Source organism: Pleurodeles waltl, chromosome 6, assembly GCF_031143425.1.
Source record: "Pleurodeles waltl isolate 20211129_DDA chromosome 6, aPleWal1.hap1.20221129, whole genome shotgun sequence".
Lineage (NCBI taxonomy): Eukaryota > Metazoa > Chordata > Amphibia > Caudata > Salamandridae > Pleurodeles > Pleurodeles waltl.
The window spans coordinates 2,787,653-2,803,941 of NC_090445.1; the positions used below are offsets into that span (position 1 = coordinate 2,787,653).

Consider the following 16,289-nt stretch of genomic DNA (forward strand, 5'->3'; position numbering starts at 1 on the left):
TGTATCTGAAGGTCTTCTCTCCAAATGACATCTTGCACCTCGCCATCACCCTAAACTCCCTACTGGATGACTTCTCATCACCTAAAACTGAACCCTTCCAAAACCGAATTCCTCCTATCTGCCCTTCGAAATTAACACTTCCATCACAATCCTGGATGAACACAATCTCCTCAACAGTAAACCTGCCATCGCTGACAGTGCCAAATCCCTGGGAATCATCCTAGACTAGAAGCTTACAGACTCAAATCAGCTCCTTGGCTAGAAATGCGCCCTATCAACTGTGTCGTCACTGGGGATCTGAAATCTATTGCTCATAAAATTGGGGCTCTCCCTAGTCAACTATTGTAACTCCCTCCAAAAGCCCAAATCCCATATCACACGCCTGAAAGTGGTTCTACACTCAGCAGCACGATTCATCTCCAGGGCCAGAAGTAATGAGCACATCACGCCTACGCCGGCCTCTCTCCATTGGTTGCCCATTGATGCCAGGACTATTTACAAGACTGCTTGCATCACCCATAAGGCCCTACACACATCCACACCCTGGTACCCTGGTATCTGGCGGACAAACTCCATCTTTCAGGAGGTTCTAGACCATTGTAAATCACTGAAGCATTGCTGCTAGAACCCCTGTCGTTAAAAAAAGGAACAACTCCTGGCGCAACTCCTCTCGGGTAGCGCAACCAGAAGTGGAGCTCACTGTCTCCAAACCTTCACACTATCACCTCACTGGTGACCTAACCGTAAGTGACAGCTGGATTCTTCAGCTGTCACTGCAGCCCGTTCCCCTCCACTGAGAACGTGGTCGTCGCCTCGTGGTACAGAACCACACGACCTTCACTCCATCAGCTGCTGCCAGATATCTCCCCGCTGTGGTCACGAGGGTTTCACTGCTCTACACACCTAACATATATCTTACTTCCTTCTGCTATGTTGCAATTCTAGATTGTGAGGCAATTGTTTGTGTTATATGGTGTGGTTGTGCGACCTCAGCATGCGGTACACTTACCAACCCCTTTAGGACCTGTAGGTTTTACCTGTAAAACCCTCAGCTCAACCCTAGGTAGCTGCCACCCTGCGCAGCAAGGCTTACGCAAGGACACAAGTGCAAAGCGTTTAGACAGCACCGAAACGTTTGAAGAGCAAAGAAATACAACACCATTTTATAAAAATAGATTCAGTTTCAATGTAATGTTGACACCAAAATAAAAAAGATCCACTGGGGAATTCCAGAGATACAGAATTTACAAGATAAATTAAATCATCACTTTTTACTTAACCGTGAACAAGCATTAGCAAATTCAATGAATTTGACACTTAGACATATTTCCAGGAAAAACTTTGGTAAGTATCAATGCAGTTACTTTGAGTTTTTTTAGGCGACTAACTCTGGCAGGGAACAAGTCAGGGGCACCAGCAAGGTCCACAGAAGCAGTTACTCCTCCATGAAAAGCAGCGTTCAGTTAAGTTTAGCATCAGTGGTCTTTGCCTTTGACTTTCATGGAATGGTCCTGATGTAAGGGTTACGGGGTACTGAAAATGCTGTGCAGCCCGATGAGGATCTTCCAGGGGCTACTTCTATCACTTTGGCTTGGTGAGGTGATCGTGGCTAGAGGGTAGATGTCCCTCGAAGTTCTCTTGAGCTGGGGAGGAGTCCAGTTGCCACTGAGCTGCCAGGTGCCCAGTCAACCAGTCTCAGTGGTTTCCATCTTTTGGAGCTATCTTGCCCTCTGGGTGACTCTCACGGGTTCTGCAAACTCAGGGGAACTTTTGAGCATTAAGGCCCTCATTACGACTTTGGCGGTCTTACTAAAAGACTGCCGAAGCCGCAGGCACCACTATACCACCCAGCAGAAAAGCCACATCAACATTGCAGCCGGCTTATAATAGAGCCGGCGGCACTGATGATGTGCAGCGGGTGCAGCAGCACCCGTTGTGCATTTCACTCCCCGAAATTCGGGCAGTGAAATGCGCGATCGGGTTGTACCTGGGGGCCCTTGCACTGCCCATACCAAGTGCATGGGCAGTGCAGGGGGCCCCCAGGGGCACCTCAAGTCCCCCTTACTGCCAGCCTGACAGGCTGGCGGTTGGGGATTATGACCGCCTGGCAGAAGCCTGGCGGTCAGTTGGAGGGGCCAGCGGTATGGCTAATGCACCACGGTCATAATACACCGCCGGACGCCAGGGCCGTAATGAGGCCCTAAGTCTTGCTGTACAGCTGCAACAAGCGGTGCTGCGATCAGGAGGTCAGCCATCTGTCCCTTGGAGTCTCTTGCTTCGGCTGGGCTCATGGGTCGACTTCTTCATGAGCAGGCACAGTCCCTTCTCCTTTGCCAGCCAGCAGGTGCAGTCCATATTGGTGCAGCCTCTCGTCGTCAGTCGCTTGGTGCAGCAGAGCAATCCTCCTTTGAACCTCTTCTGCCCCTTGAGATCTGAGTGCCTGGGTTCTCTTGTTATGCCTGGAAAGTGCCACCCGAGTCGGTTGCAGTCACCTGCCAATGGGCTACCAGGTTCCCTCTCACCTGTTGACAACTTCCGTGAAGTGGGCATCTGGCTGTCCCAGAAGTCTTTATTCTGCCCACTTTCAAGATTGCAGAACCCTCTCTTGGCCTGCAGTGCTCCCTAGCCAAACCCACATGTGGCTACCAAGGCGCCTACACATCCCTGGAAAACAGGTCCCTAGTGCCAGCCTGTCCGCCTAAAGCGTTTCCCATTTTTTCTTCAAAGGCGGCTTCGCCATTGAAGCTCGCCTTTTGGGCTAATGTCCGCGTGGCTTCTTGCAAGAGAGAGGTAACACTTCTCCCCCATGCAGGCTTCTGTTGTGTCCTTCCCTAGAAGTCGTATGCACATATTCCCACGAGGGCACAAAGCTCTCTCAGGGACAGACCTCATGTGCAACAGTCGGTGACCACAGGAGACTTTGGGCAATTTGAAAAAGTTGGCACACTGTCACAAGTTGTATTAAGTTTGACTTGTGCATCAAGTTGGGCTCAATATAAAGAGCCATTTGACACCTTAAAGAACCAACTTTAGTTCGAGTCAGCCGTTCGCAGGGCAAAGGTCCTGCTTGTAACTCCGCACTCGCCAATGGGCGACTAGCCTTTTCCTCGATAATTGCAGGTTTTTACTGTTGGAACATGTAAACATACATATTCCACTTCCTGATATACAGCACCCTGCCTCAGGGCTAAATAGGCCTACCTTAGGGGAGACTCATGTATATTAAAGTGGGAGCTTTGGGCTTTGCCAGTACCTTAAATGACAAAATGGAGTTAGCAGGGTATTCATTTTTATGGATCAAACCTGTTTATTGGTATTTAACATACAAAACAATACAAAGGTCTGTATCAATCCTCCAAACATTTCGACTAGCGACATGTCAAAAGTCCCTTATCGTGCACGTTTAAGGGCTAGTCCATAGGATCATTGCTCCCCGCCGGGGAAGAACTTCCTCCCCCGTCCACCCCGGCTCATATAAGAATCTGGGCAGACAAAGCACAACAGTCAGGATCTCTCAGAGCTAACCACAGAGAACAGATAACATGAAGAAGTAACTGCACTGGATCCAGGACCTGAACCCAGGATCCAGCCCATACAGCTCCAGCACCTGAAAAAGATAAGGCCAGTGGACTCTATCGAACGCCTTCTCCGCGTCAAGAGAGGAGGCGCGCCTCCCTACGAGATCTGCTAGTTTTATCCATTAAATGCAGAAGTCGCTTCGTATTGTCGCCGCACTGTCGATGAGGTATGAAGCCCGCCTGATCCGGATCTATACGACCAGGCACGTAGGGATTAAGGTGATGAGCCAGTATACCAGTAAACAACTTGGCATCTATATTCAGGAGCGAGATGGGCCTGTAAGAAGCACACTCTTCCGGGTCCTTCCCCGGCTTGTGAATGACCGCGATGGTGGCCTCCAGCATGCTAGGCGTGAGGGCCCCGGACACTCGGAAGGAGTTAAAGAGCCGCGCCAACTCCTGGCAGAAGGTTTTATAAAAAAGTGCCGTAAAGCCATCTGGGCCAGGGGATTTCCCAACCTTTAGACGCGATATCGCACAAATAACCTCCTCCACCTTAATAGGCTGATCTAGGGAGGACGCATCACGCTCACCAAGCGGAGTGATTGTACTTTCCGCAAGAAAGGCGGCAGGGTCCACGTCACATTGTGTATCCGCGGCATACAGCTCCCTGTAATACTCAGCAAACACCTCCACCATTTGATCATCTGTTCGCACCTCACCTTTAGAGGGGGAGCGTACCATCTTTATCGCCATAGCCGAGCACTGCGCTCTCAACTGGTGCGCAAGAAGCTTCCCACACCTATTGATCTCAGTGTAATATTTGTGTTTAAGCCGCGCTATCGCATATTCTGCCCTGTCCCAGTCCAGCCGCTTCAACTGCTGGTGCGCCTTCTCTAGCTCTCTCCACACTCTAGGTGCGCCAGTATACTTGTGGGAGCGTTCTAGTGTCGCCACTTTTTGCTCTAACACCGCCCTCTGCTCCCTCCTTGCTTTATTATCTTTAGTCGAGAGCGACATGACTTCCCCTCAGACTACTGCTTTCAGAGCCTCCCACAGGGTCTCCAAACTAGTTCTCCCATCGTCATTAAAAACTAAGATAGTCCGCAATCACGCGCCGCAGCGTCTCCTCAACCTCCCTATTCTGCAGCATGCCAGCTCGGAATCCCCACTCGCCCCACGTCAAGACTGGCCATCAGAGTAATAGGTGCATGGTCTGTTAGGGCACGAGGCTCAATTGTGGTCTCACTAATCCAAGAGATGAACTCCGTAGATGCCAGGAAAAAATCTATACGTGTATACGTCTTGGAGGCCGCAGAATAGAATGAGTAATCCCTAAGCGTTGGATGCGCCTTCCTCCAAACATCCTCCAGACCACAGTCAGCCAACCACTGTCGCCCCGCTACAGTCAATGCCCCAGTCTGCCCAAATCGATGCCCAGACCTATCCAACTCATTGTCCATTACCAGGTTGAAGTCCCCCCCACCAGAAGAGCTCTGTCCGGTGCACTGAGCATTGGGGAGAGGGCCTGCCTCATAAAGGCTTCTTGTTGCATGTTAGGAGCATACAAAGTAGCAATGGTAAAGAAGGCGGCCCCCACCCGCATCCTAAGAGCCAGGAACCTACCCTGCACCTCATGTATCTTGGCTACCACCTCCCCAGGGAAGGCCCTCGACAGAAGTATCGATACCCCAGCATGTTTCGTAGGAGCAGAGGACCAAAACTGCCTGGGGAACCACTTTGAGCGCATACGGTATGTGTCCTTGGACAATAAGTGCGTCTCCTGCAAAAGGCAGACATGGCTCCCAGACCTCTCAAGGACAGACAGGATCGCCAATCTCTTAGCTGGACTGTTGAGCCCCCGGACATTCAAGCTTAGACACTTAAGGGACATGTGGCACCAAACCGGCTATGCTCTGAGGGCGGGGACCACTACGTAGGGGCAGGGGCCAGAAACAGCACTGGAGCAGCTCCCACACCCAGGGACAGCTAGCAAGATCAACGCCCATGTGGATTCCAGGGGACGCACACCAACACACAACCATAACGCACAACAGGTGCTTACAACATAGAAGTCCTCTGACACACATCTCCAGAGAGGCAAAGTCCCGACAGGGGCAGTAAAACCACCCGAGTTCATCGCCTAAGATCCAGCGACTCCACCACCCAAGCCCCTCCCAAATGGTCTTAAGATCTAAACTGACGCGACCCCAGATCAGTGTAGCAGCACCCAGGTGCCCATTGCTTAGGCATTGGTCCCAGCGGCCAAACTACTCAGTACTGATTGTCTTTCCAGCGCCTGCTCCGTCGTGGTAGGCCGCTGCTGTCTCCTCTTCCTCTCCTTCCACCGCCAACGCGTACGCTCCCCGGCAGCAAACTCTGCACGCATACCAACATCACGTTCGATCTCCTCTAAGTGCAGAATCTTCCGTGCCTCTAGCACCGATTTCACCTGGTGCAACTGGTCCTCCAACCGAAACATAAGGCGGAAGGGGTGACCCCAGGAGTAAGACGCAGAATGCGCCCACAAGTGCTCTGTGATGGGTTTAAAATTCCTGCTGCCTTTGCAAAGTCTGCAGCAAGAGGTCTTGAAACAACTGAAGCGCGTGCCCACGGTACTGTACCTGAGAGAGGTTTCGGGTTCTCTGCAGGATGCTTTCTTTAATTCCATAGTTATGGACACACGCTAAAATTTCAGGTGGACGGCCCCCGGTACCTCCCGGGCAGCCCACATGGTGAACCCGATCCAACATAATCTCTCGTAGATCATCAGGGCCTAGGACAGAGCGGAACAGCGCTGTGATGAACTCTCCAATGTCCTCCTTCACTGCTCCGGTCTGGGCTCCCCTGATATGTATATTATGCCGTTGCGACCGATTCTCCAAGTCCTCAACCGCAATCTGCAGGAGATCCTGCTGCTCACGAAGACGTATGATCTCCTGCTGCATGTGTTCGACCTCCTCCCCTGAGAAATCTCGCCATCCTCAACATTCACCACTCGTTCTCCTAGGGACGTGACCTTCGCACGCAGCTCCTTCATCTCTTGGGAAATGTCCCTCCGAAGTTCTTGCAGATCTCTCCTAAGCGAATCAAACAAGGAGGCGAGAAAACCCTTCGTGACTGGGGCCTCGCCATCATCTTCCGCCTCTCCACGTCCATCGGGACCCCTCGTCGCAGTCGACCCCTCAACCGGTCTACTCTGTACTGGGTGGGATCTGGTCAACATTTCCCTCACTGACTGGTCCCTTTTGGTTTTAGAGGATGCCATGAGATGTCCACTCCTGCACCAGCTTAATGTTGGGCCCGGTATCAGACCTCGTCCACCTCGCCTTAGGCCCCTTCGTCTTGCGAGCGCGTCTCACTCACCAGTGGTCTCCTCTAACTATCCGTCGCCGACCAGGATGGCGAAAATGATGTCTCCTCACGCCCTCGCACTCTGGCCAGAGCCTGGGGCCTTCGACGCACTCTGCCTCTCCTGGGGAGCAGCCCAGCCTGACCGCACGTGCCCCACCTCGTCCCGGGCAAATCCACCGCGGGCCGACTGCACCGCCGACCAGGGGGCCCCACGTCTCCGTGCCACGCAGGGCCCCTTTACCGGGGACCCAGAGGCAGACCGGTGACACCTCACTGCCGCCCCACCTTTCACCAGGGTCCCTCCACCGGCTTGCGGCACCAAAATAGCCGCCCCAGCCCCTGGAGGCCAAACTCACTAGGCTCGTCCTGGTACACGGCCCCCAGGCGCAAGGCTCCTCCGGCTTCCTTCACTGCCGCCTAATCCTCACTCTGCACCTCCGCTGGCCCCACCGGGCCATCCACGGTGCTGCCGCCTGCCGGGCCGCACCACGCGGCCGTCACCACCACGTTCAGCATCCGCGAACGTGGGCCAGGGCCGGAAGGCCCGATGCCGCGGGCTCCCCGCACCTGTGGGTGATCCCCAGGTCCCTCCTCGGGGTGCCCGTAACTTCCTGCCACCCCTCTCTGAACAGGGGGGGTCCAGGGTGCAGTGATCTGGAGTCGCAATGCCTTTGATGGGGCAATGCCTTTGATGGGGCGGAGCTCGCGAAGACGCATCCGCTCACGCCGCCATCTTGGCCACGCCCCCGGGTATTCATTTTTAGAAGATATTTTTATTAGTAACAAGGCAAGTGCATACATTGCACACAAAAGCATGTCATAAAAAAATCGCACCAGTATAAGAGACATAGGCCCTCATTATGAACTCGGCTGGAAATCCGCAGAGTTTGGCGCTGGCAGTCTACAGAAGACCGCCAGTGCTTTGAAGACCCTGCCGGCCACATTAGGGACATTCAGCTGGGCCGGATGGCAGAAACAGTGTTTCCGCCAGCCGGCCCAGCTGAATGCAGGGCCTGTACATTGACTCCAGCTCGAAATGGAGCCGGCGGGAATGTAGCAGTGCGGCGGGTGCAGCAGCACCCGTCGCGCATGTCACTGCGCGATGGGGCTGTGCACGGGGGCCCCTGCACTGCCCATGGCAAGTGCATGGGCAGTGCAGGAGCCCCCATGCCTGTACCTACACCTGCAGAGCCCTGTACTTACCCCTGTGGAGCCCTGAACCTACCCATGTAGAGACCTGTACCTACCCCCTAGAGACCTGAAACTACCCCCTAGAGACCTGTACCTACCCCTGTGGAGCCCTGTACCTACCCCTGTAGAGCCCTATACCTACCCCCTAGAGACCTGTACCTACCGCTGTACAGACCTGTACCTACCCCTGTAGAGACCTGTACCTACCCATGTAGAGACCTGTACCTACCCCTGTAGAGCCCTATACCTACCCCCTAGAGACCTGTACCTACCGCTGTACAGACCTGTACCTACCCCTGTAGAGACCTGTACCTACCCATGTAGAGACCTGTACCTACCCCCTACAGACCTAAAACTACCCATGTAGAGACCTGTACCTACCCCCTACAGACCTGTAACTACCCCTGTAGACAGCTGTATCCACCCCTGTAGAGACCTGTACCTACCCCTGTAGAGCCCTGAAAATACCACCTACAGACCTGTACCTACCCCCTACAAACCTGAAACTACCCATGTAGAGACCTGTACCTACCCCCTACAGACCCGTAACTACCCCTGTAAACAGCTGTACCTACCCCTGTAGAGCCCAGTACCTACCCATGTAGAGACCTGTAACTACCTATGTAGAGACCTGTACCTATCCATGTAGAGACCTGTATTTACCCCTGTAGAGACCAGTACCTACCCATGTAGAGACCTGTACCTAACCCTCTAGAGACCTGTAACTACCCCTGTGGAGACCTGTAACTACCCCTGTGGAGACCTAACTACTCCCGTGGAGACCTGTACCTACCCCTGTGGAGACCTGTAACTACCCCTGTGGAGACCTGTAACTACCCATGTATAGACCTGCAACTACCCATGCATGGACAGAGATCTGGTGTGAAGCGCTCTGGCACCTTCGGGCGACGTTGGCGCTATATAAATATGTACAGTGAATAGATAAACATTGGCTTCTCCTCCGCCCTCCCTAGACTGCTGCTGCCTGCTGCCCTCCTCCCCCCCCCACTGACTCAGCTCTTCTCCACTGATCCGCATTCTGCTGAGAGGAGGGAATGTGACAGGCGACGTCACAGCCCAGCCCTGCGCTCCCCCCTCTCCACTGGGGCCATCACCACACTGTGCAGTACTGTGTACTGCCCTCTGTACTGTCCCCTGTACTGTCCCCTCTACCACCCTGCACTCCCCCCTCTCCACTGGGGCCATCACCACACTGTGCAGTACTGTGTACTGCCCTCTGTACTGTCCCCTGTACTGTCCCCTCTACCACCCTGCACTCCCCCTCTCCACTGAGGGCCATCACCACACTGTGCAGTACTGTGTACTGTCCCCTGTACTGTCACCTGTACTGTCCCCTGTATGTCCCCTCTACCACCCTGCACTCCCCCCTCTCCACTGGGGCCATCACCACACTGTGCAGTACTGTGTACTGTCCCCTGTACTGTCCCCTGTACTGTCCCCTCTACCACCCTGCACTCCCCCCTCTCCACTGGGGCCATCACCACACTGTGCAGTACTGTGTACTGCCCTCTGTACTGTCCCCTCTACCACCCTGCACTCCCCCCTCTCCACTGGGGCCATCACCACACTGTGCAGTACTGTGTACTGCCCTCTGTACTGTCCCCTGTACTGTCCCCTCTACCACCCTGCACTCCCCCTCTCCACTGGGGCCATCATCACACTGTGCAGTACTGTGTACTGCCCTCTGTACTGTCCCCTGTACCACCCTGCACTCCCCCCTCTCCACTGGGGCCATCACCACATTGTGCAGTACTGTGTACTGCCCTCTGTACTGTCCCCTGTACCGTCCCCTCTACCACCCTGCACTCCCCCCTCTCCACTGGGGCCATCACCACACTGTGCAGTACTGTGTACTGCCCTCTGTACTGTCCCCTGCTCTGTCCCCTATACCACCCTGCACTCCCCCTCTCCACTGGGGCCATCACCACACTGTGCAGTACTGTGTACTCTTCTCTGTACTATCAGTGCGTGTACAGCACTCTAGTACTGGACTGCACGATACTCTTGCACTGTATCCAGTACTGTACTGCCCAAGGGAGTGTAAAGGAGGGATGTGCAGGGCAGGGATAGGAGGGTAAATGGGGGAGTCGAGGTCACGAAGGGAGGGAGGTAGGGAGGGAGTGACAGGGCTGGAGGGAGGGAGTGACGTGGATTGAAGGAGTGACATGGCTGGATGGAGTGACATGGATGGAAGGAGTGACATGAAGTTAGGGAGTGAGCTGGAGAGAGAGGGAGTGACCTGGAGGGAGGGAGTGACACAGAGGGAGTGACATGAAGTTAGGGAGTGAGCTGGAGGGAGGGAGTGACACAGAGGGAGGGAGTGACACAGAGGAAGCGAATGATATGGATGGAGGGAGGGAGTGACCTGGAGGGAGGGAGTGACCTGGAGGGAGGGAGTGAACTGGAAGGAGGGAGTGACATGGAGGAAGTGACATGAAGTTAGGGAGTGAGCTGGACGGAGGTAGGGAGCTGGAGGGAGGGAGTGACATGGAGGGAGGGAGTGACATGAAGTTATGGAGTGAGCTGGAGGGAGGGAGTGACCTGGAGGGAGGGATTGACCTGGAGGGAGGGAGTGAACTGGAAGGAGGGAGTGACATGGAGGAGGGAGTGACAGGGGGGGAGGGAGATGGAGGGAGGGAGGGAGTGACATGGAGGGAGGGAGTGACATGAAGTTAAGGAGTGAGCTGGAGGAAGGGAGTGAACTGGAAGGAGGGAGGGACATGGATGGAGGGAGTGACATGGAGGGAGGCAATGACATGAAGTTAGGGAGTGAGCTGGAGGGAGGGAGTGACATGGAGGAAGGAGTGACATGAGAGGGAGTTTCATGGAGGGTGGGTGTGACCTGGAACGAGGGGGCAACATGGAGGGAGGTAGGGGGTGAGCTGGAGGAACGGAATGATATGTGAGGGGAGGGTGTAACCTGTTGGGAGGGAGGGAGCCGGAGAGAAGGAGGGAGCTGGGGGAGGGAGTGACATGGGAGGGAGTGATATGAAGGGAGGGAGTGAGCCGGAGGGAGGGGATAACCTGGGAGGGAGGGAGTGAGCCGGAGAGAAGGAGGGAGCTGGGGGAGGGAGTGACATGGGAGGGAGTGAGCTGGAGGGAGGGAGGGAGCCGGAGGGAGGGGATAACCGGGGAGGGAGGGCGGGAGTGTGAGGTGGGGAGGAGAGGGGGCGGGTGCAGTGAGCCTGAGCTGAAGGAACAGATCGACCAGCAGGACAGGAGCACGGGGGGCCCCAGGGCAGTCCCGCAGTGACATCAGCTAGTGAGAGTCCCACAGTGAGGGCCCCCCAGGAGAGAACTGCAGTGACCCCCCCACAGTGACACCCCCACAGTGAGGGCCCCCCAGGAATAACCCCACAGTGACAGCCCCACAGTGAGAGCCCCCCAGGAAGAACCCCACAGCGACACCCCCACAATGAGGGCCCCCAGGAGAGAACTGCAGTGCCCCCCCCCCACAGTGACACCCCCACAGTGAGAGCCCCCCAGGAAGAACCCCACAGCGACACCCCCACAATGAGGGCTCCCAAGAGACAACTGCAGTGACCCCCCTCCCCCCACGTTGACACCCCCACAGTGAGGGCCCCCCAGGAAGAACCCCAACGCGACACCCCCACAGTGAGGGCTCCCCTGGAAGAACCCCACAGTGACACTCCCATAGTGAGGGCCCCCAAGAGAGAACTGCAGTGACCCCCTCCCCCACAGTGAGATTACCACAGTGACACCCCCACAATGAGGGCCCTCAGGAGAGAACTGCAGTGACCCCCCCCCCACAGGGAGGCTCCCACAGTGACACCCCCACAGTGAGGGCCCCCCAGGAAGAACCCCACAGCACACCACCACAGTGAGGGCCCCCCGGGAAGAACCCCACAGCGACACCCCCACAGTGAGGGCCCCCCCGGGAAGAACCCCACAGCGACACAGCAATAGTGAGGGCCCCCCAGGTAGATCCCCACAGCGCCACCCCCACAGTGAGGGCCCCCAGGAGAGAAGTGCAGTGACCCTCCTTATCCCCCTCCCACAGTGACACCCCCACAGTGAGGGCCCCCGGGAGAGAACTGCAGTGACCCCCCTTATCCCCCTCCCGCAGTGACACCCCCACAGTGAGGGCCCCCAGGAGAGAAGTGCAGTGACCCTCCTCATCCCCCCACAGTGACACTCCCACAGTGACATCCCCACTGTGAGGGCCCCCGGGAGAGAACTGCAGTGACCCCCCTTATCCCCCTCCCGCAGTGACACCCCCACAGTGAGGGCCCCCAGGAGAGAAGTGCAGTGACCCTCCTCATCCCCCCACAGTGACACTCCCACAGTGACACCCCCACAGTGAGGGCCCCCAGGAAAGAACTATAGTGACCCCTCCAACCCCACCAGAGTGAGGTTCCCATAGCGCCACCCCCACAGTGAGGGCCCCCAGGAGAGAATTGCAGTGACCCCCTCCCCCCACAGTGATGATCCAACAATGACACCCCCACAGTGAGGGCCCCCAGGTAAAGAACCGTCGTGACATCCTCCCTCAGCTGACATCACCCAGCGACCTCCCCCTCCCACCCCCCAGTGAGGGCCCTCGAGAGATAACCGAAGTGACACCTCCCCATGACCCCCCCCCCCCTCAGTGAAGGCTGCAGTGACACCCCTCAGTGAGGGCCCCCAGGGACAGACTGACAGTGAGCCCCCTCCCGCAGTGACCCCCAGGAGGGCCCCTCAGTGACCCCCAGGAGATCCATGCCAGACGAGGTAGGTGCTGACCCTGCAAAGCAGAAGCGGGAGTTTGACCATTGGGGCGGGTCAGTGGGGGAGGGGTCAGGGGTGTGCTGAGGGCAGAGGAGGGGGATCCTGGGGTGGCTGAGGGCAGTGGATGGGGGTTCGGGGTGTGCTGGGGCGGTAGGGTGAGTTCAGGGGGTGGCTGAGGGCAGTGGAGGGGGTCCGGGGGTTGGCTGAGGGCAGTGGAGGGGGTTCAGGGGGTGGGGTGAGGGCTTTGGAGTGAGTCCAGGGGGTGGGTTGAGGGCAGTGGAGGGAGTTCAGGGGGTGGCTGAGGGCAGTGGAGGGGGGTTCAAGGGGTGGGGTGAAGGCTTTGGAGTGAGTTCAGGGGGTGGGTTGAGGGCAGTGGAGGGGGTTCAAGGGGTGCTGAGGGCAGTGTAGGGGGTCCGGGGGTTGGCTGAGGGCAGTGGAGGGGGTTCAGGGGGTGGGGTGAGGGCTTTGGAGTGAGTCCAGGGGGTGGGTTGAGGGCAGTGGAGGGAGTTCAGGGGGTGGCTGAGGGCAGTGGAGGGGGGTTCAAGGGGTGGGGTGAAGGCTTTGGAGTGAGTTCAGGGGTGGGTTGAGGGTAGTGGAGGGGGCTCAAGGGGTGCTGAGGGCAGTGTAGGGGGTCCGGGGGTGGGCTGAGGGCAGTGGAGGGAGTTCAGGGGGTGGGATGAGGGCTGTGGAGTGAGTTCAGGGGGCGGGCTGAGGGCAGTGGAGGGGGTTCAGGGGGTGGGGTGAGGGCTGTGGAGTGAGTTCAGGGGGTGGGCTGAGGGCAGTGGAGTGAGTTCAGGGGTTTGGCATTCACCCTCCCCTGCCCATCGCTTACCCTTTCCATCACCCTCTCACCTCTTCTGTGCCTACACTTACTCAGTGGTTGTCCCCCTCCCTCCCTCCCTCCTCTCCTCTCTCCCCTCTACTGCCCTCTCTTCACTCTCTGTCCTGGTTGTTTAATCTCTCCCCGCTGTCCTCTGCCCTTCCCCTCCCCTCCCCTCTACTGCCCTCTCTCTTCCAGTCCTTGTCCTGGTTGTTTAATCTCTCCCTGCTGCCCTCTGCCCTTCCCCTCCTCTCTCCCCTCTATTGCCCTCTCTTCACTCCCTGTCCTGGTTGTTTAATCTCTCCCCGCTGTCCTCTGCCCTTCCCCTCCCCTCCCCTCCTCTCTACTGCCCTCTCTCTTCCAGTCCTTGTCCTGGTTGTTTAATCTCTCCCTGCTGTGCTCTGCCCTCTCCTCCTCTCTCCCCTTTACTGCCCTCTCTCTTCCAGTCCTTGTCATGATTGTTTAATCTCTCCCCGCTGTCTTCTGCCCCTCCCCTCTGCCCTCTACTGCCCTCTCTCTTCACTCCTTGTCCTGGTTGTTTAATCTCTCCCTGCTGTCCTCTGCCCCTCTCCTCCTCTCTCCCCTCTACTGCCCTCTCTCTCTCTTCACTCCTTGTCCTGGTTGTTTAATCTCTCCCTGCTGTCCTCTGCCCTCCCCTCCTCTCTCCCCTCTACTGCCCTCTCTCTTCCACCCCCTGTCCTGGTTGTTTAATCTCTCCCTCCTGTCCTCTGCCCTCCCCTCCTCTCTCCCCTCTACTGCCCTCTCTCTTCCACCCCCTGTCCTGGTTGTTTACTTTCTCCCCGCTTTCCTCTGCCCTCCCCTCCTCTCTCCTCTCTACTGCCCTCTCTTCACCCCCTGTCCTGGTTGTTTAATCTCTCCCTGCTGTCCTCTGCCCCGCTCCTCCTCTCTGCCCTCTACTGCCCTCTCTCTTCACTCCCTGTCCTGGTTGTTTAATCTCTCCCTGCTGTCCTCTGCCCCTCCCCTCCTCTCTCCCCTCTACTGCCCTCTCTCTTCCAGTCCTTGTCCTGGTTGTTTAATCTCTCCCTGCTGTCCTTTGCCCCTTCCCTCCTCCCTCCCCTCTACTGCCCTCTCTCTTCACTCCCTGCCCTGGTAGTTTAATCTCTCACCGCTGTCCTCTGCCCCTCCCCTCCTCTCTCCCCTCTACTGCCCTCTCTTCACTCCCTGTCCTGGTTGTTTAATCTCTCCCCGCTGTCCTCTGCCCCTCCCCTCTTCTCTGCCCTCTACTGCCCTCTCTCTTCACTCCCTGTCCTGGTAGTTTAATCTCTCTCCGCTGTCCTCTGCCCTCCCCTCCTCTCTCCCCTCTACTGCCCTCTCTCTTCACTCCCTGTCCTGGTTGTTTAATCTCTCCCCGCTGTCTTCTGCCCCTCCCCTCCTCTCTCCCCTCTACTGCCCTCTCTCTTCCACTTCTTGTCCTGGTTGTTTAATCTCTCCCTGCTGTCCTCTGCCCCTCCCCTCCTCTCTCCCCTCTACTGCCCTCTCTCTTCACTCCCTGCCCTGGTAGTTTAATCTCTCTCTGCTGTCCTCTGCCCCTCCCCTCCTCTCTCCCCTCTACTGCCCTCTGCCCCTCCCCTCCTCTCTCCCCTCTACTGCCCTCTCTCTTCACTCCCTGCCCTGGTAGTTTAATCTCTCTCTGCTGTCCTCTGCCCTCCCCTCCTCTCTCCCCTCTACTGCCCTCTCTCTTCACTCCCTGTCCTGGTTGTTTAATCTCTCCCCGCTGTCTTCTGCCCCTCCCCTCCTCTCTCCCCTCTACTGCCCTCTCTCTTCACTCCCTGTCCTGGTTGTTTAATCTCTCCCCGCTGTCTTCTGCCCCTCCCCTCCTCTCTCCCCTCTACTGCCCTCTCTCTTCCAGTCCTTGTCCTGGTTGTTTAATCTCTCCCTGCTGCCCTCTGCCCCTCTCCTCCTCTCTGCCCTCTACTGCCCTCTCTCTTCACTCCCTGCCCTGGTAGTTTAATCTCTCCCTGCTGTCCTCTACCCTACCCTCCTCTCTCCCCTCTACTGCCCTCTCTCTTCACTCCTTGTCCTGGTTGTTTAATCTCTCCCTGCTGTCCTCTGCCCTCCCCTCCTCTCTCCCCTCTACTGCCCTCTCTCTTCACTCCCTGTCCTGGTTGTTTAATCTCTCCCTGCTGTCCTCTGCCCCTCCCCTCCTCTCTCCCCTCTACTGCCCTCTCTCTTCACTCCCTGCCCTGGTAGTTTAATCTCTCTCTGCTGTCCTCTGCCCCTCCCCTCCTCTCTCCCCTCTACTGCCCTCTGCCCCTCCCCTCCTCTCTCCCCTCTACTGCCCTCTCTCTTCACTCCCTGCCCTGGTAGTTTAATCTCTCTCTGCTGTCCTCTGCCCTCCCCTCCTCTCTCCCCTCTACTGCCCTCTCTCTTCACTCCCTGTCCTGGTTGTTTAATCTCTCCCCGCTGTCTTCTGCCCCTCCCCTCCTCTCTCCCCTCTACTGCCCTCTCTCTTCACTCCCTGTCCTGGTTGTTTAATCTCTCCCCGCTGTCTTCTGCCCCTCCCCTCCTCTCTCCCCTCTACTGCCCTCTCTCTTCCAGTCCTTGTCCTGGTTGTTTAATCTCTCCCTGCTGCCCTCTGCCCCTCTCCTCCTCTCTGCCCTCTACTGCCCTCTCTCTTCACTCCCTGCCCTGGTAGT

At 56.8% G+C, this 16,289-nt stretch overlaps 1 protein-coding gene across 2 annotated transcripts in view; it reads left to right on the top strand.

The window, feature by feature from the left end:
- The window catches only part of PIP5KL1 (phosphatidylinositol-4-phosphate 5-kinase like 1), a 294,458-nt gene that overhangs the window by 125,931 nt on the left and 152,238 nt on the right, over positions 1-16,289 (top strand). The window contains exon 1 of one of the 2 annotated variants that reach the window (XM_069236935.1): positions 12,766-12,815. The exons of the other annotated variant lie outside the window; for it this stretch is intronic. Coding sequence (XP_069093036.1) covers positions 12,804-12,815 — 12 coding nt within the window. The 5' untranslated portion in view covers positions 12,766-12,803. Of the gene's footprint in view, positions 1-12,765; positions 12,816-16,289 lie in introns of those variants that run through there. 2 annotated transcript variants of the gene reach the window in all.